General features: G+C 40.8%; 1 protein-coding gene across 5 annotated transcripts in view; it reads left to right on the top strand.

The window, feature by feature from the left end:
• LOC122550602 (coiled-coil domain-containing protein 81-like) overlaps positions 1-21,327 on the top strand; it is a 104,845-nt gene that overhangs the window by 26,002 nt on the left and 57,516 nt on the right. For all 5 annotated transcript variants that reach the window (XM_043691572.2, XM_087988041.1, XM_087988038.1 and 2 more), the window contains 3 exons: positions 4,234-4,319; positions 8,567-8,733; positions 14,847-14,964. In XM_043691572.2, the coding sequence (XP_043547507.2) occupies positions 4,234-4,319; positions 8,567-8,733; positions 14,847-14,964 (371 nt within the window). The remainder of the gene's footprint in view (positions 1-4,233; positions 4,320-8,566; positions 8,734-14,846; positions 14,965-21,327) is intronic.

The raw sequence follows: 21,327 nt of genomic DNA, 5'->3' as shown, positions 1-21,327 counted from the left end.
CCAATGTTTGAAAAGAATTTGAAAAAGGTAGAAACTAAAAGGATATTTCCTGTTGGGAATCTAGAACTAGGGGCACATTTTCAAAATAAAGGGATCAGGATGAATTTCCTCTTTCCGTGGGTCATTATTCTTTGGTATTCCCTTCCATAAAGAACAGGGCACACTGAGCAGTTGAATATCTTCAAGGCTGAATAGTCGTATTTTTGATGTGTAAGAAAGTTAAGGGCAAAGAAGGCAGGAAAATGGAATTAAGGCTAGCATCAGCTCAGCCTGATCTTATCGAGTGACAGATCAGGCTCAATGAGTCAAAAGTCCTACTGCTCTTTCTTTGGGTCCTTTACTGACCACTAATGAAGACATTATTCTTGACTCATTGCTATGTAAGGGTGATGCTGCTGGAATATGGTTTGTTTGTAGGGCCTTCTATGGACCACCATCTTTCTCCCCTCTGCATTTAAATTACTCCTGTCTGCCTCCTTCCCTACTTATTATATTATATTTGTTCATCTGAGCTTTGTTGACAAAGCCAGTGTTTGTTGCCAATCACTAACTGTTATTGAGAGGGTTTGCTAGGCCATTTCAGAGGGTAGTTAAGAGTCAACCATTTTGCTGAGGGTCAAGAACCTTCCTATGGTCAACACATACTTCCAAACTGTTTCAGTAACTCACCATAGTGTTTCCATAAACTTTGCGGCTAAGATGAATTAAGATGGGAGATGGCTCACCTGGAGCATAATGATGAATCTAGACTTGAGTTTATATAATGAATAATGCAGTCCATCTCTGTTACCTTGCCACTGCTTCTAACAACTTCATGCTGGGATAGTTCTTAGTCCTTTAACTTCAACCCAAACAACAGGCTTTCTTGCATTCATAACCTAGTCATAAAAATGGAATGTGGATGTAATGACAGCAATAAAAAAGCTCTGATGGAGCAAACTGCGGTGTCATCAGACAAAGCTTCTAGTATCAAGATTGTTCTGGTAAAGTAATGCAGTGTATTCCACAATAGACTTCAGGATGTGCACATTAAGATCATATAAGGTGTAAAAGGTCAAAGAGGTGCGAAAAGACAAAGTGTGACAAGTGTAGAAAGTGCAGAGTATTGGAGAAAATGATGAAAATCAGGAAAGAAGGATGGTGATTGCTGGAATTTCCGGTTGTGAAATTTTAGGTAGGGCTAAGCTGGGCATAGAGTCATAGAGATGTACAGCACGGAAACAGACCTTCAGTCCAACCCGTCCATGCCGACCAGATATCCCAACCCAATCTAGTCTCACCTGCCAGTAGCCGGCCCATATTCAAACCTTTCCTATTCATATACTCATCCAAATGCTTCTTAAATGTTGCAATTGTACCATCCTCCACCACTTCCTCTGGCAGCTCATTCCATACCTGTACCACCCTCTGTGTGAAAAAGTTGCTCCTTAGGTCTCTTTTATATCTTTCCCCTCTCACCCGAAACCTATGCCCTCTACTTCTGGACTTCCCCCACCCCAGAGAAGAGACTTTGCCTATTTACCCTATCCATGCCTATCATAATTTTGTAAACCTGTATAAGGTCACCCCTCAGCCTCCGACGCTCCAGGGAAAACAGCCCCAGCCTGTTTGGCCTCTCCCTATAGCTCAAATCCTCCAACCCTGGCAACATCCTTGTAAATCTTTTCTGAACCTTTTCAAGTTTCACAATATCTTTCTGATAGGAAGGAGACCAGAATTGCATGCAATATTCCAACAGTGGCCTAACCAATGTCCTGTACAGCCGCACCATGACCTCCCAACTCCCATACTCAATACTCTGACCAATAAAGGAAAGCATATCAAACGCCTTCTTCACTATCGTATCTACCTGTGACTCCACTTTCAAGGAGCTATGAACCTGCACTCCAAGGTCTCTTTGTTCAGCAACACTCCCTAGGACCTTACCATTAAGTGTATAAGTCCTGCTAAGATTTGCTTTCCCAAAATGCAGCACTCTGCATTTATCTGAATTAAACTCCATCTGCCACTTCTCAGCCCACTGGCCCATCTGGTCAAGATCCTGTTGTAATCTGAGGTAACCTTCTTCGCTGTCCACTACACCTCCAATTTTGGTGTCATCTGCAAACTTACTAACTATACCTCTTATGCTCACATTCAAATCATTTATGTAAATGACGAAAAGTAGTGGACCCAGCACCAATCCGTGTGGCACTCCACTGGTCACAGGCCTCCAGTCTGAAAAACAACCCTCCATCACCACCCTTTGTCTTCTACCTTTGAGCCAGTTCTGTATTGAAATGGCTAGCTCTGCCGGTATTCCGTGAGATCTAACTTTGCTAAACAGTCTCCCATGGGGAACCTTGTCGAACGCCTTACTGAAATCCATCTAGATCACATCTCCTGCTCTGCCCTCATCATTCCTCTTTGTTGCTTCTTCAAAAAACTCAATCAAGTTTGTGAGACATGATTCTCCTCTGGACCCATGGCGAGCAGTCACTGAAACAACTACGCAGTGATATCGATTTTCATCCCACCATCAAATCACCATGGACTACTCTTTAGTATCTGTGTTATTCTTGGATGCATACATCTCTATCAAGGATGGGCACCTCAGCACTTCACTCTACCGGATTACCTCACCACGCTACACTTGTCCAGTTTCCACCCGAAACATATTAAAACAGTCATTCTCTACAGACAAGCTCTATGAACACACAGGATCTGTTCAGATGAAGAGAAACATGATGGGCACTAGGAAGTACTCAAGGATGCCCTCATTAGAAAGGATATGATGCTCAACACATCGACTGCCAGTTCTGACGTGTCACAGCGAGAAGCTGAAATGACCTCCTCAGGAGACAGACATGAGCTGCAACCGGCAGGATACCCTTCATCGTCCAGTACTTTCCAGGAGCCGAAAAACTTCATGTTCTTTGCAGCCTGCACCACATTATCGATGAGGATGAGCACCTCACCATGACCTTCCCCACACCTCCACTTCTTGCCTTTAAATAACTACCAAACCTCAAGCAGATCATTGTTTGCAGCAAACCAACCCGGCCTTCAGGACAACACCACACAACCTTGTCATGGCAGATGCTGCAAGATGTGTCAGAGTGTCAATAGGGATACCACCATTACACATGGGGGCACCACCCACCATCTACGTAACAGATACTCAAGTGACTTGGCCAGCGTTGTCTATCTCATACACTGCAAGAAAGGATGTCCTGAGGCACGTACATTGGCAAGACCGAGCAGAGGCTACGGCAACGGACAAATGGACACCACACAACAATCACCAGCCAAGAGTGTTCCCTCCCAGTTGGGGAACACTTCAGTGGTTTGGGATATTCGGCCTTGGACCTTCGGGTGACCAACCTCCATGGCAGACTTTGGGACAGGCAACAACGCAATGTGGCCAAGCACAGGCTGATAGCCAAGTTCAGTACCCATGGGGATGGCATCAATCAGGACCTTGGGTTCATGTCACACTACACAGCGTGCACGCACACATACACAAACATATAAGTTTGTGGGTGAATTTGTACTTGCAGAATTACATTTTATTTTGCTCAAAAACTGCATGAACCCATTTTAGATTCTGTAATCACCTTTTTTAGAAATAGAATCAGTCTGAACATTGGAACACAGACAGACTTTAACCTTACACTTTCAATGCATTATCTGAGCTGATATGGCACCTATTGTTAAAGTTCACTTCTGAATGTAACTTTAAAAAAGTTCTAGGATTTACATATAAAAGAACTGAAACTAACATGGTCATTCTAAAAGATGAGAGACTTAACAAAAAATCCAGGTCTTTTTCAATATATCATCTCAGTTGCGTCACACTGTAAACTTCTGCTATAAATTCTGCGTCTTACGATCTTATACTCCACAACCACCTGATGAAGGAACAGTGGTCCGAAAGCTAGTGCTTCCAAATAAACCTGTTGGACTATAATCTGGTGTGGTGTGATTTTTAACTTTGTACATCCCAGTTCAACACCAGGTACTCCAAGTCATGACTGAACAGAGGTATGTTGAAAAGGTATCAACTTTCCATTTAACACAGAAATGTAACTATGTATAGAGAAAACATAAAGTGCCACATTCTTTGGAATGTTTTAGAAAGAAATGAGATATTAACAACCCTTGCCATGCACGTTGGTCAACATTTATGGTATTAGGTGGATTTGTTTATATATTTGACTTCCACAATTAATACATGTTTTCCTCTCCTAACAGAGACCTGGGACTGCAGACTCAATAAAGTCAATCAGAGATGTGTGCACAAGTCGACCTGCCACGACCAACTCGGTTTTATTTCCCAGGTAAGAATCCTTGTACCTATCAAAAACAAATTCTGACTAATTTGAATGCTCTATTTTATTATGGAATGGCAGAATGCTAAAAATTTAATGTTAGCAGAAAATGCAACAATAACGTTAAGTAATTTATAAACAGGCCAGCACAAATTTGGTGTTAAGGTTAATACATTAAAATGTTCCTATTAGAATTATATTTAAGTAAACTGCAATTAGTCTAATATTCTACAACAAACTTGAGTACATATTCTAGTCTGGTATTTCAATGCAAAACTGAAGGAGTGCTGCATTGTTGGAGGTGTTGCCTTTTAGATGAAATAATAAACTGAGGCCCTGTCTACTCTTAAAACATGGAGAAGAAAATACTTGACCAATGTATTTTCAACTGTATCACCAAATGTAAATTATTTGATCATTGATTCCTTTTGGGTCGTCATATTCACCGTGGACATGAATAGTTTGAAAAAACAACACACAGCATCCTAAGTTTCATCATTCAGGGTGTAGCGTCATCATATGTGCTCCTTTGGAATTGAACATGATGTTTATTAGGCTAGATAACTCTTCAGATGAGTTGCTCCTATAGAGAACCTGAACAAATAGAAGACCTCCTTCCGTGCTGTAATCATTCTATGATTCTGTGAATTAAGTTTATGAATTTAAATTGACTAAATGGATTAAATTTCTTAAATAAATGACTTGATCAAGTTTAAGCTATAGGTAACTTAAACGTTTGCCTGTAGTTCAACCCAACAACTCCTCCTTTGTCTCTTTGATGTTCTTTTCCTGTCTGCAATGCATCTGTCTACTCTGCTGCTATGCCATGTATTGTTCTAAATCGTTGCAATTTCTCCTCCATTACATTGCTGGAAAAAGAATCCATCATTAATGATGCCCTGGCTGTGTTCAGGAAGTTATGAATAAAAAAGAGCACTTCCCTCATTCAGACCATCATGCCTGCTCCCTGATTCTAGATCAAGACTGATTATCTATCTCAACACCTTTCCCATGCTACTGTTATGAAGTTGAATATATGTACTGTACCTTGAAGAGAGAGAGAATGCTGTGCTAAACTGAGAGCTTACAAGCATCTGTGTATATGACTAGATTGCAGTCCAAGAGTGTACTGCAAAATTGAAAATATGTAACATTTGGCTATGAAATGGATACCTGAGTTTTGGTTGCTGTTTGGAAAGTAATTCGAATTTAACCAATGAGTTTAAACTATGTCCCAGCATACTAAAACCCAATCGAGTTTGAATTTATTGTTTTGCTAACATTGAACCAATGAGACGATCTGATGTTGGGGGTATAAGAATGTGGACATTTTGAAAATTGGTCAGAGAGCGACTGCCATAGAGAGAGAAAAACTCCTGGAGAACTAATTGCCCATCTTAACATTTTGCTCTCAAAGAAATTAAAAAACACTTTCTATCAAAAGTGCCTTTTCATTTAAAACATATTGCAGTAAAAAGACAGAAGACGACGCAGGGAAATTAGCAGCCGGAAAAGTGAAGACATGGAAGAAGACAGCGACTGTGTGGTTTTGAAATTAAGTTGATTTAATTTTAGGGTCTTATTGGAATAGCATATTGTTATAGAGTTGGAGGTAGGTAGCAAGCAGTTAAGAGAAAGGAGGACTTAGAGTTGTGAATAGTTGTTCAATGTTCATTTTTAGAGTTAAAAAATAAATTGAAGTTATTTTCTTTAAATAGTGGAATTTGGGAGCTCTCTGTCACTCATATTTTAACAGATTATAAGGCGAGGCCAGCTTTTCTGGGTGCTTAGCTTAATTAACCGAGGATTCACCTCTGTGTCGTAGCACTACGTCTATATCCCTTGATGTTAAAGATATTTAACAGTCTCTCTTGGACTTAGTTAATACTGAATTTCCAACAACCTTCTTGGCTAGGGAATTTCAAGGTTCACCATCTGTTGAGTGAAGGTTTTCCTCCTCCTCCTCATCGTAACTGGCTTGCCTTTTAATTCTGAGATTATGTCTGTTGGTTCTCGATCCCATAGCTCAGGAAAATGTCCCTTCTGGATTGACCATGTCCACACAGAATAAAACAGGGTAAAGATAAATGATTTTGATTAGACTCATAGAGTCATAGAGACGTAGAGCATGGAAACTGACCCTTCGGTCCAACCCGTCCATGCCGACCAGATATCCCAACCCAATCTAGTCCCACCTGCCAGCACCTGGCCCATATCCCTCTAAACCCTTCCTTACTCATATACCCATCCAAATGCCTCTTAAATGTTGCAATTGTACCAACCTCCACCACTTTCTCCGGCAGCTCATTCCATACACGTACCACCCTCTGTGTGAAAAAGTTGCCCCTTAGGTCTCTTTTATATCTTTCCCCTCTCACCCTAAACCTATATCCTCTAGTTCTGGACTCCCCAATCCCAGGGAAAAGACTTTGCCTATTTATCCTATCCATGCCTATCATAATTTTGTAAACATCTATAAGGTCACTCCTCAGCCGCCGACGCTCCAGAGAAAACAGCCTCAGCCTGTTCAGCCTCTCCCTGTAGCTCAAATCCTCCAACCCTGGCAACATCCTTGTGAATCTTTTCTGAACCCTTTCAAGTTTCACAGCATCTTTCCGATAGGAAGGAGACCACAATTGCACGCAATATTCCAATAGTGGCCTAACCAATGTCCTGTACAGCCGCACCATGACCTCCCAACTCCTGTACTCAATACTCTGACCAATAAAGGGAAGCATACCAAACGCCGCCTTCACTATCCTATCTACCTGCGACTCCACTTACAAGGAGCTATGAACCTGCAATCCAAGGTCTCTTTAGGGATTCTAGAACTAGGAGGCATAATCTGAAATTTAGGGCCAAACCATTCAAAAGTGATGTTTTGAGGCACTTCTACACACAAAGGTGGTAAGTGTTTGGGAGCCCTCTTCCATAAATGGCCGTAGACACTGGATCAGTTGTGAATTTTAAAGCTGAGATAGATTTTTTTTGTTAAGCAAATGTATTAAGGGCTATGGGCCAAAGACAGGTATATGGAATTAGGCCACAGATCAGTCGTGATGTTATTGAATGGTGGTACAAGCTGAAGGAGCTGAATGGCTTAGTCTTGTTCCTATTTGTGGCCTGTTAAGAATTTTGTAAGTTTGCATGCGATCGCTCTTAATTTTCTAAACTCCAGAGACCACAGGCACCTCATTGTCTCGTCATAAGACAATCATGCCATACGGTTAACTTGCACTGAACTCTATCTATGGCAAGTATATCTTTCCTTAGGCAAGGGGACCAGAACTTCACATAATATTCATCTTGTGGCCTCTCAAATATTCTATACAATTTAGGTAAGTCTTCCTTTCTTCTGTACTCAATTTTTTTTGTGATAAAGGCTAACATGTTGTTTGCCTTCTGAATTTCTATTCTTTCTGTCAAAGTGGATAAACTCTCATCTATCTGTATTATACTCCATATGCCATGTTTTTGACCATTCACTCAGCCTGCCTAAAATCTTCTTAAAGCCACTTTGGATTCTCCTCACAATTCACATTCCCAACAAGTTTTGTCATCTGTAAGCTTGGAGCTGTTACAATTGGTCCCCACATTCAAATTGTCGACGTAGATTATGAACAGCTGGGGCCCTAATACTGATCCTCCTGGTACACCATTGGTCACTGCTACCATTTATGAATATGACTTTTTTTTTTGTCTGCTAACCAATCCTCAATTCATGCTGGTGTATTGCCCTCAATCCCGTGCGCATTTATTTTGTACACTAACCTCCTATCTGGGTCTTAATGAAAAGCTTCCTGAGAATTAAAATGCACCACATATTGGCTCTGCTAGTAATATAGTCAAAAAATTCACGTTTAAATTGTTTTCCCCTTCAGTTGAGCCAGTTGAGCTAGTAAGGTTAGAACTCCAACTCAGAGACTCTCACACTTGGTTTGTATTCAAAATCATATCTCTTGTGAAGGGCAGGCTGGGATTGTCTCTTCATATGACTGACTAAAAGATTTCAAAATTAGTCAGGATGGAACATGATCAGAATCCTTCTGTTTTCTGATTCTGCTGGACCTCCACTGGAGTTTCAGTGGGATCTGATGGGACCTCTGAGGAATTTCAAGATCATTCTATTAATTGTACTAAACTGGGATATTAACAATGAAACATAACCAGTCAGGCTTAGATATTACGTGGCTTGTATGCTGTCCTGAGATATATATGAGTATTTATCTCTGGTCATAACTGTTACCTTATTGTAGGATTTCGCCAGGTGATCTCAATGAAAGAAAATCAATGTTGTTGTCAATTAAAGAAGAAAACAGAGAAAACCATGAAGCCCTCTCTAAACCTGAACAAAATGAGCTAAATAGAGAAAGTGAACAAGTTGAGAAACTGAAGGAAAGAGAGGAAAGTAGAGAAGCAACAGGTATGATGAATGAAATTACCTCCACTTTAATTACTAAAATGATAGGAAAAAATAAGGTAGTGTGGTTCACATTAATTTTTTGTTGTTTGCATTTTTGTGTGTACATGTTGAGGGGAAATGTTCAAAGACAAAGGTCTCCAAAATACTTTTAATTCATTCCACTGAAATTATCTTTTACTGTTTACACAAATGGCTAAAAATATTTTGAATCACTTATCTCACCCACCCCTGGACAATTTGTATACAGCTGATGTCTCATGTTATTGTTCAATTTTTAAAAAGAATATTGTACCAAATAAAGGTAAAGGGAAGTTGCCACATTTCCTGAGGACCATATTAAAGAGGGGTGACCAGTGGTGCATTTAACCTGAGAGTCACCACACCCCAGACAAGGTGAGAGGACAAGAAGGCAGGACTTACATGTAAACCTCAGCTGGTATAGAATTTGAACCCATGTTTAGATTAGATTAGATTACTTACAGTGTGGAAACAGGCCCTTTGGCCCAACAAGTCCACACCGACCCGCCGAAGCGCAACCCACCCATACCCCTACATTTACCCCTTTTAACCTAACACTACGGGCAATTTAGCCTGGCCAATTCACCTGACCCGCACATCTTTGTGACTGTGGGAGGAAACCGGAGCACCCGGAGGAAACCCACGCAGACACGGGGAGAATGTGCAAACTCCACACAGTCAGTCGCCTGAGTCGGGAATTGAACCCGGGTCTCTGGCGCTGTGAGGCAGCAGTGCTAACCACTGTGCCACTGTGCCGCCCACGGTGTTGTTGGCATCAGTCTGCTTTGCAAACCTGCTATCCAAGCTAAGCAATAACATTATATTATATCATGGGCAGAATCTTGCATGTTTTTTGTGTAAGTGTGAGTTGTGTCAAGTTTTTTGGTGGGATCTTCGCAGGCAAGCCTAATAACATTTGTTTTTGCATCTTACTGCATATTACTAAACCCATCTCATTAACTATCTACCCTGCTATTATGGCACCCTACATTCTATCCCCACCTTATCAATACCTTTTTCCCAGTGCAAATTGCTACTCATTGGATATGAATAAAAAAAACAGCATCCCTGGCACCTATGATATATTCAAAAAGTTACCATGCATTCAGACTAGCAGTGATATTCCGAAGCAGCTCACTGGGTTAAGAATGGACATGTCAGAGAAAGGGAATATGGTGCTACGATTCTCCAACAGAAACCTGGAGATCCTGGTGAAAAGGGTGGTAAAAGGAGAGGATAACCAGAAGAGGTTGCCCCACCAGACCCTGGAAGCTGTGTCAGTGCCACCTTGGCAGTGAGGAGGAACAAGCTAGCAATGCCATAAGAATGTCAATGAATTTCAATGAAACTTCCCTGTTCCAGCAGGATGTTCTAAGGGCTCTCCACTTCTTCCTTGAACAGAGGCCTTAACAACCACCATTCCTATTTTCAATCCTTCTCAGATCCCATTCCCTAACTTTTTCCATCACATTGGGACCATATCAGTGCTCTTTCTTGCTGTACCCTGGGCCTGGGAATCTTAAATCAATTTTGCATTCAATTTTCATCCCTCTTTCACCTTCACATGGTCTATCCTCATGATTTCCATTCCATTTCTTAACTGTGTCCATTTCTGCGGATACAGTCCACTAATATTCTTTATAAGCCCACCAATTTTCAATTATACTTCCTCAAAAGCTGATTCCTGTAAAGATTCCATTCCGTCCTCTCAGTTTCTCTGTCTTCGTCCTGTTCTGGTGATGTTATCTTCTATAGTAGTGCTTCCGACATTTCGTCCTTTTTCCCCACTTGAAAATTTCTCCACTGTTGCTAATCGGGCACTCAACTGCTTTCAGCCCATTTTCTGCACTTTAGCTCTCATCCCTCCCTTATCCTTCCACAACTATAATAGAATTCTCTTGCCCTCATTATCCACCCCACTGGGCTCCATATACGAAATGTCATCTCCTCCATTTATGCCACTGCAGTGTTATGTCACCACCAAACATATTCCTCCTATTCCCCCACCCCCAGCACGATGTCAGCAGTCCAAAAGGACAATTCCCTCAATGACATTTCATCCCAATACATTTTCCCCTTCCCATGCTGTGTTCCTTTGCAATTGGAAGAGGTGCAACACCTTTTTACTTCCTGAATCTTCATTGTGTGAGGCTCCAAACAAAGGTTCCGAAAGCTGCAAATTACTTGTACTTTTTATTATTCTACTGTATTTGCCGTTTACTGTGTGATCTCTTCTACATTGAGGAGCCAAATGCAGACTGGATGATTGCTTTATGGAATGAGGTCATTTGGCCCACTGTGTCTGGTTCGGCTCTTCACATGAACATTTTTATCAAGTGCCAATCTTCTGCTTTTTTCCCCACACCTTTGCATCTTATTTTTATCCAAATAATCATTTAATACCCAATGCCTCAATTGAACTTCCAGACAATGCATTCCATGCCCTAACTGCTTGCTGAGTCATTATTTTTTCTCATATCACACTTGCTTCTTCTCCAAATTGCTGTAAATATATGCCATTTTGTTCTTGTTTCTTTTACAAGCAGAAGCAGTTTCTCCCTATCTGCTCTATCCACTCAAGATTTTGAAAATGCAAATCAGATTTCCTCTCACCTTCTCCTCACCAAGCAGAACAGTCCCAACTTCTTCATTCTATCTTCTTAAATGAAGTCTCTGGAACCATTCTTGTAAATAGTTTCTGCACTCTTTCCAATGAATTCAGATTCTTCCAGAATTGTAAACAATACTTCACGTGAAGTCTAATAAATGTCTTATACAAGTTCAACATCACCCCCTTGCATTGTAACCACCCAGCACCTATACCCATGCCGCTATTAATAAAGGAGACTTGTGTGTACCTATCTCCCATATTCAATGATCTGTGAATTATACATGCCTTTAGAATTGTACTCCAATTTTGTATTGTCTTTCAAAGGTCTTCAAAATATATTACTTCACATTTCTCTACATTGAAACTCATCTGCTTACTTCAAACTAGTCTATCCCCTTTTGGAGTTCACAGCTTTCTTCTTCACAGTTTACAATTCTTCCAAGTTTTGTTTCATTTGCAAACTTTGCAATTGACCCCTGCCCACCAAGATCTAAATTATTAATAAAAACAATTGCCAATGTTCCACTAGAAAGAGATGATTTATTTTATTGTTGTCACATATACTGAAATACAGTGAAAAATGTTGTTTTGTATGCTGTACAGATAGATCGTACCATTCAAAGTGCATCAGCATAGCAGAACAGACACACAGAAGGTGCAGAGAGAGAGAGAGCAAGATTAGTATTAGCATTTGAGAGGTCTGTTCAAAAGTCTGATAACAGCAAGGAAGAACCTGTTTTTGAATCTGTTTGTACCTGTATTTAACTTTTATATCTTCTGCCTGATGGAAGACGGCAGAGGAGAGTGCAACTGGGGTGGGAAAGGTCTTTGGTTATGTTGGGGTTGCTTTCCTAAGGCAGCAGCAAGTATAAATGGAGTCAATAGATGGAAGACTAGTTTGTATGATGGACCGGCCTGTGTTGATGACTCTCTCAGTAGATTCTTGTGAAAAGCAGTTAGCTTTCTGTGGTGCATCAAAAAAAAATTGGCAGAGTCCTTGCAGACATGCTAGATTTCCGTAGCCTCCTGAGGAAGTAGAGACGTTGTGCTTTCTTGATCATCGTGTCAATGTGGGTGGACCAGAAAAGATTGTTGGTGATCATCACTCTCAGGAACGTGACGCTCTTGACCTTCTCCACCTCAGCACCATGTTTGCAGTTAGGGGGGTTTCCACCACTTCCCTTCCTGAGGTCAATGAATACCTCCTTTTTGCTGACATTGGAGAGATTGTTGTCTTTACACCATGCTGCTGATCACTTGATCTCTTTCCTGTATTCTGTCTTGTCATTGTTTGAGGTCAGGTCTACAATGGTGGTGGGAATTGCCAATTTGTAAATGGAGTTGAGGTGGAATTTAGCCACACATTTGTGAGTGTATAAGGATGATGAGTTTAACTTGAGGAACACCACACCTTAAACAACGGGTGAGGCTGACAAGGCAGGACCTTTATTATGACCTCAGCAGATGCAGGAATTGAGATTATTCTTTTGGTGTCACTCAGCATCACAAACCAGCTATCCAAACAACTGAGCTAAAAAGTACCTAATTGCATTTTTTGATATATAAAATGAGAGAGGAGTTCTTATGCAGGGAAACAGAAAGTAGCAAGCTGTTGCCATAATAGTCAGTCTGACTTTCATGTTAGACTTGCTGCTGTTAGAGTTCTTAGGGAAGGAGAGAATTTAAAGTGGCATATAAATGAAGCTGGTTGGGCCAGTAGTGAGATATAAATGCAAGAAATATAGTAGTTGCTGCACATTAGCGAGCTTCCGAATTCAAATGATTTAACATACTTTTCTTCTTTCATGACCCAAGACATGTTTCCTGAAGGATCCTAATTTCAATACACATTTTAAGATTGTGCAATGATTGTAATTTCCGCATCTAATTTTAAGAGATTAATGGATAAGTAACTGTAAAGTTGCCAAAACCTCCCAGGATATAGTAAACTCAGCCAAAGCAGGAATTGAACCCTCACGATTAGCATTAATCTGCATTGTAAACCAGCCATTCAGCTAATGGAGCTAACCACTTCTCAACCTGCAGGCCCAATTACATGATTGCAACTGCTAGTTTATTTGTTCCATCATTAATAAATGTCAAAGTTATATAGTTCTTCAGTCTGTTTGCAACTTTGAAAAATTAAGTTCCTCCAGGCTTACTGCCTCTGATCTCCATATCTCCCAAAAGTCTGATTTCTGGAAAGAAACTTTGTTTCATCTGCAGAATGAACCAATTTTCAACTACTTCACATGCATCAGAAATTTCACTATCTGCCCTGTTGCAAAAGAGACCTCTGTGTAAGCCAACTGAAAGAACATTAACTGGATATTGACTTACTGGTCTCATGTGAACGAAGTTGATATCTTTTATTTTAAGAAATTTGCAATTTGTAGCTATTTTTACTTAAATTTCTCTCTTTCTTGAATACCTGTGCATGAATGTGTCTCGCAAACAATTAAAATACGTGACTACGTATTTTTCAAAGGGAAAAACAAAACACAAAGATAATTTTAAATTTAAAAACCATATTTGATATGCACAAAAGAGGAATACAAAAATAATAGTTCATTTCACCTCCCCCTCTTTTCTGTGACAGGTGTAATCTGCAATCCTAGGCAGACTGCTCCAGGCATCATCTAAAGCTGTTTGGAGATCTTTGTGGTTCCTAAGAGAGCATGGTATTCTATTTTTCTAGTGCTTGACTGTCTTTATTTTCTCTCCTCACCCTGATACTATTGCCTTCTCTTCCCACAGAATAAATATCTGGCTTGGTGGAGCCAACCTACACAAGTGCACCATCATTTTTAGGTATTATACTGTTCTATGTCCCAGTCACTTCTTGTTGCATTTGCATTGCATTGCCTCAAGTGCATCTTCTTATTGGCGTTCTTTGTCTTTTTCAGCATTTCATTTCTGGCTATCTTCTCATTCTGTATGCTTCTTCTTCTTTGCTCCTCTCACTCTTATACTTCATTTATTGTTGCTTCTCAGCCATTCCCTTTTTTCCCCTTCATTGTTGACTATAACCTTTTAAAATTCTCTCTATCTTCTCTTTTCTTGTCCACCTTTTGTGGCCATTCTTTGCCAGTAGGAAGCCAGCATTTTGCAATTTGCAGCACATGCGGTATTTGCAATACATCCGCCAAGCAATGTCAATGCATGAAAATGTAAAAGTACAATTTGCAGCAGACAACATCCATAGGAATGCTCTCCTGAGTTCACCATATTACATTTAAATACCCTGAAGCCTCTGGATTTAACTTTGGGAGTGTTGCAACCAAATAAATGTTAATTTTTATTCAAATGAGCAAGCTGCCTCTACAAATGCTATAGATAGAGATAGCGTGCTATTAACATTAATAAGGTACAGTTGTGATGTGTGCCTCCTAGTTGATGCATATTGAGACTGAATCATCGCCTTCATGTCTGAAATCAGGAGCTGGAAAAATTTTAATATGAGCATTGTTTTGGTTTTTTACAGAAATGCCTCATGTCAAACAGTCCTATGTTAAACAACCTTTGACTCCTGCCAAAACTTCCGCTGTGTGTCTGACAGAAGACTTTCAAAAGATTACCGAGCACAAAGATTTATCAGAAAGGTAATATGTGACAAGTTGCATCAAATTAATTGTCTGAGTCATTTGTGCCATTAGCCAATATCCTTGTTCATGAATTCTGTATGTAAATTGCATGCATTCAAATTGAATGGAATTTTCAATTTTAGTATATGACACAATAATTGGAATCATCATTGCTCTCCAGTACGGTTTTTATTTTTATTTTCCAAGGAGATAAGAAATAGGACAAGTAATTTAGCCTCACTGTTTCAAAATGTAAATTCCTAATTGATTGAAAAAAATAAAATCTGCTTTGGGCGGCATGGTGGCACAGTGGTTAGCACTGCTGCCTCACAGCACCAGAGACCCAGGTTCAGTTCCCGCCTCAGGCAACTGTCTGTGTGGAGTTTGTACATTGTCCCTGTGTCTGCATGGGTTTCCTCCGGCTGCTCCGGTTTCCTCCCACAGTCCAAAGATGTGCAGATTAGGTGAATTGGCCATGCTAAATTGCCCGTAGTGTTAGGTGAAGGGGTAAATGTAGGGGAATGGGTCTGGGTGGGATGTTCTTCGGAGGGGCAATGTGGACTTATTGGGCCAAAGGGCCTGTTTCCACACTGTAAGTAATCTAATCTAATTTAATTTACTCAGTGCAGTAATAGAATTTAATTGTGCTAATAACTTCAAATTATATTTTGTCTTCTTCATCAGGTATAGTATTGGAGGTTGGTTAGCTCAGTTGGCTGGATGGCTAGTTTGTAATGCAGAGTGATGCAGATACATTCATAGAGATGTACAGCACGGAAACAAACTCGTCCATGCCAACCAGATATCCCAACCCAATCTAGTCCCACCTGCCAGCAGCTGTCCCATATCCCTCCAAATCCTTCCTATTCATATACCCATCCAGATGCCTTTTAAATGTTGCAATTGTACCAGCCTCCACCACTTCCTCTGGCAGCTTATTTCATGCACGTACCACCTCTGCTTGAAAAAGTTGCCCCTTAGGTCTCTTTTATATCTTACCCCTTTCACCCTAAACCTATGTCCTCTGGTTCTGGACTCCCCCACCCGAAGGAAAAAACTTTGTCTATTTATCCTATTCATGCTCCTCATGATTTTATAAATCTCTATCAGGTCACCCCTCAGTCTCCAACGCTCCAGGGAAAACAGCCCCAGCCTGTTTGGCCTCTCCCTATAGCTCAAATTCTCCAACCCTGGCAACATCCTTGTAAATCTTTTCTGAACCCTTTCAAGTTTTGGAACATCCTTCCAATAGGAAGGAGACCAGAATTGCATGCAATATTCCAAAAGTGGCCTAACCAATGTCCTGGTCAGCTGCAACATGACCTCAATACTCTTGACCAATAAAGGAAAGCATACCAAATGCCTTCTTCACTATCCTATCTACCTGTGACTCCACTTTCAAGGAGCTATGAAACTGCACTCCAAGGTCTCTTTGTTCAACAACACTCCCTAGGACCTTACCATTAAGTGTATAAGGCCTGCTAAGATTTGCTTTCCCAAGATGCAACACCTTGCATTTATCTAAATTAAACTCCATCTGCCACTTCTCAGCCCATTGGCCCATCTGATCAAGATCCCGTTGTAATCTGAGGTAACCTTCTTCGCTGTCCACTACACCTCCAATTTTGGTGTCATCTGCAAACTTACTAACTATACCTCATATGCTCACATCCAAATCATTTATATAAATGACGAAAAGTAGTGGACCCAGTACTGATCCTCGTGTCACTCCACTGGTCACAGGCCTCCAGTCTGAAAAATGACCCTCCACCACCACCCTCTGTCTTCTACCTTTTGAGCCAGTTTTGTGTCCAAATGACTAGTTCTCCCTGTATTCCATGAGCTCTAACCTTGCTAACCAGTCTCCCATGGGGAACCTTGTTGAACTCCCTACTGAAGTCCATATAAATCACGTCCACCCCTCTGCCCTCATCAATCTTCTTTGTTACTTCTTCAAAAAACTCAGTCAAGTTTGTGAGACATGATTTCCCTTGCCCAAAGCCATGTTGATTATCCCAAATCAGTCCTTGCCTTTCCAAATGCTTATACATCCTGTCCCACAGGATTCCCTCCAACAATTTGCCCACCACCGACATTAGGCTCACTGGTCTCTAGTTCCCTGGGTGGTCCTTACCACCCTTTTTAAACAGTGGCACCACATTAGCCAACCTCCAGTCTTCCAGCACCTCACCTATGACTATAATGATACAAATATCTCAGCAAGGGGCCCAGTAATCACTTCCCTAACTTCCCACGGAGTTTTAGGGTACACCTAATCAGGTCCTGGGGATTTACCCACTTTTATGTGTTTCAAGACTTCCAGCAGTTCCTCCTCTGTAATATGGACATTTTTCAAGATGTCACCATCTATTTCCCTACATTTTATATCTTCCATGTCCTTTTCCACAGTAAACACTGTGGGTTCAAATCATGTGCTGATTGATATTATCATGAGGGACTCTTCTTCTCAACCTCTTCCCTCACCTGAAGCATGGTGACCCTCAGATGATCACCAGTCATCTCTCTGTAATGAGAGGGCAGTCCTTTGGTCTGTTAGAACAAGGGCTTATGCCCGAAACGTTGATTCTCCTTCTCCTTTGATGCTGCCTGACCTGCTGCGCTTTTCCAGCAACACATTTTTAAGCTCTGATCCTCAGCATCTGCAGTCCTCACTTTCTCCTGGTAGAACAATGGCAACCTTATTAATTATACTTCAATGATATTGATTAAAGAATATGATGATCTATAAAGACAAGGCATTATTCTGTCTTGGTGCATATTTTAAATACCATTTAAGACTAGATATAATGCCTGTAGGTTTTTAAAATAAATAATGGCATGTTCAAAATCAGGTTATAGAATGGATCCCTGATTTTACTTATTTGATATTTCAGTTAAAACATTTAGAGACATTGTGAACCTGGTATCTTTGTAGAGAAAGTTTTCTAAAACTCATAGGTTGTTAATTTCCATGGAGCCAGAGGCTAGTGAGAACTGGTGGGAATGGACAACTGATGGGGCCCAACCAATTCCGTCTCTGAAGTAACCCTTACTGGGATTTCACCGAAGGATCTAGGTAATAGCAGCTAATCTTTCTTACAAATGGATATACAATTAGGAAACAGAACTGATGAAGTGGCATCATCTGCGAAAATTCCCACAGATCCAGCCTTTTGTGCCGTGTACTGCAAGATCATAGTATAAAGGAGAAAAGAGTGCAGACTTCCAGGTCTAATTTGTGAAATGAAACACTTGGGTGAAAATAAGCAGTGGGCTTTCAGTGAACAGCCTGGAAATAAAAAAAGGATCTTTTGGCTATGCAGTCAAACAACACTAACGCCATTTATTTTCCTTCCCTCACCACCTTGTAAGTGCTCCAGGTACTACCAGTATTGAGGAAAAATTGAGGACTGCAGATGCTGGACAGTTAGATAACGGGTGGCGCTAGAAAAATCAGCAGGTCAGGCAGCATCCAAGAGCAAGAGAGTCGATGTTTTGGGTGGAATCCTTCTTCAGATTCTGACCAGCCTGACCTGCTGTGCTTCTTCCAGCACCACGCTTTATCACCCACCAGTACTGATGCAAACATTAGCCATTATTATGCAAATTCCCTAATCCTGAGAGCTTCAAGGTGAGGCACATATTCCATTTGTTGAAAATGCAGTAGTAAAAGATAGGATTGCAGCTTTTCATTTCCAAAATAATCACAATAGTTTTATGTGTGTTGTGTGTTCAGCATATACTTCATGCAACTGGAGAAAATACCGCAGTGGTTAACAATGTGGTAGTGAGCAGTGGCAGATTAGCAACTCCTCAGACACTGAAGCAACCTGTGTTCCTATGCAGAAAGATCTGGATAAAATTCAGGCTCAGTTTGATAAGCAGCGAGTAACGTGTGCTGCACATGTACTTGGTAGTGGCTACTTTCAGTTGAGAAAGCCTAAACATTTCTCCTTGATATTCAATGGGATTACCATGGCTACCACTATCAGAATCCTATTACTATTGACCAGAACAGAATGGGGTCAGCCATATAAAAACTGTGGCAACAAGTGCAGTTCAGAGGCTAGGAATTCTGTGATGAGTAACTCACCACCTATCTCCTCAAAGTCTGCACACTATCGCCAAGTCACAAGTCAAGAATGTGATGAAATACTCTGCACTTGCCTGGATGAAACTCACCATCCAGGACACAACAACTGGCTTCATTGAATCTAAATCCTATACTTTAAAAATTCACTCTTTCAACTCTGACGTGTAGTGTCAGCAGTGTGTACCATACAGGAGATGCATTGCAGTAACTTGCCAATACTCCTTTGACAGAACCTTTGAAACCTGTGATCACTGTCACCCAGAAGGACAAGGACAGCAGACATGTGGAACAGAATCACTTGCAAGTTCACTCTGCTTTGCAAATCAGCTGCACAGTCTATTTCATGTTTTACCTCTCTCCTGTCTGTGGGTGCCATCCTCCTGTACTCTATTCCTTCCCCAACCCTCCCACCACCCTGTAATCAGCATTGAGCTTTTCCAGCTATTTTTGGTTCTGATGAATGGTCACTGGACTCAAAACACGAAGTCCTTTTTTTCCTCTACAGCTGCTGCCACAGCTGCAAAATTTCTCCAACACTTTCTGTTTTTGTATTAGATTTCCAATGTCCACAGTTTTTATTTGTATTTATTGACATAAGAGTTATTGATGCAATTGGCAGAAAGGCAACAAATAAGTTCAATGTGGAGAAATGCGAGATGGTCCACTTTGGTACGAACAACATGGAAAGACAGTATAATATAAATAATGCTATTCTAGACAGTGTGTAAGATCAGAGAAACCTGGATGCATATATGCATAAGTCAGTAAAATTGCCGGACATGTAGAAAGAGCAGTAAGTAAATCATAGAAATATAAAAATTAGAGCAGGAGTAGGCAATTCAGCCCTTGAAGCCTGGTCATCCGTTTAATATGATCATGGCTGATCATTCAATTCCATATCCTGTTCGCACTTTGTCCCTATACCTTTTGATCTCTTTAGTTCAAAGAAATTTATCTGTCTATCTAACTATTCAGTGTTTTGGCCACACCTGCTTTCTGTGGAAGAGAATTCCATAGGCTCATCACTCTCTGGGTGAAGAAGTTTCTCCTCATTCAATCCTGAATGGCCTACCCTGTATACTTAAACTGTGATGAGTGGTCTGGATTACCCAGTCATCAGGATATCTTTCCTGCATTTACCACCTTAGTCCTGTTAGAATTTTTTAGGTTTGTATGAGACTCCCTCCCCCCCCGCCACCTCATTCTTTTAGTGAATATAGTCCTAACTGATCCAGTCTCTTTTCACACATCAGCCCTGCCATTCCAGGAATCAGTCCAATAACATCAGCATACAGTATGCTAAGGCTAGGCTTTATAAATAAGGTCGTAGATTATAAGCTCAGGGAGATTATGATGAATTTATAAAAGACAATGGTTAGACCTCAGCTGGACTATTACACAATGCAATATAGTACAGGAACAGTTCCTTCGGCATAGCAAGTCTGATCCGATTCCTAATCCTTATTTAGACTGGTTACTTACTGCCCATGCACAGAATCTATCCCTCTGTTTGCCTAACATTCATGTGTCTATCAAGATATGCCTGAAATGCTAGTAATGTGCCTGCTTCCACAATCTCCATTAACAATGCATTCGAGGCACCCACCACCCTCTGTATGAAAACATTTCCCTGCACTTCTCCTCTAAACTTTCCCCCTCTCACCTTAAACTTGTGCCCTCTTGTAGTTGACTGTTCCATTCTGGGAAAAAGCCTCTGACTTTCCACTCGATGTCTCTCGTAATTTCATAGATCTCAAGTCTCCCCTCATCCTCTGTCTTTCCAGTGAAAACAATCAGAGGTTTTCTAACCTCTCCTCATAACTAAAATCCTCCAGACCAGGCAACATCCTTCCCTGCACATTTACCAAAGCATCTACATCTGTCTGGTAGTGTGGTGACCAGAATTGCATGAAATATGCGTACACAATCCTTTATCCGAAATGCCAAAATCCGAAAATCTCCAAAATCCGGAGTTTATTGTTAAGTTTTTTCCTCCGTAGCCAGGTTGTTTAGTGTGCAAAAAGTTAACTCACTTGACCCACAACATGCTGGGGCATGGCCCAGCACTGGCAGGCGTCAATTCTGTCTCAGGGTCCGTAGTACTCACGGGTCTGTCTACTGTTCGGTAAGATTTTTAAAAATTTCACCATTAAGCTGTCACTTATTCCAAGATCTGAAAAGTTCAGAATTCCAAAAACCAGCTGGTCCCAAGAGTTTCGGATAAAGGATTGTGTACCTGTATTTCAAAGTGTGGCTTAACTAAAGTTTTGTACAGCATAACTCACCAA

The sequence above is a fragment of the Chiloscyllium plagiosum genome, unplaced genomic scaffold (assembly GCF_037043375.1).
Source record: "Chiloscyllium plagiosum isolate Xiang-an unplaced genomic scaffold, Cpla_swu_hap1 HiC_scaffold_6, whole genome shotgun sequence".
Classification (NCBI taxonomy): domain Eukaryota; kingdom Metazoa; phylum Chordata; class Chondrichthyes; order Orectolobiformes; family Hemiscylliidae; genus Chiloscyllium; species Chiloscyllium plagiosum.
The sequence above is the reverse complement of the archived record's forward strand: the minus strand, read 5'-3'. Positions and strand labels throughout refer to the sequence as shown.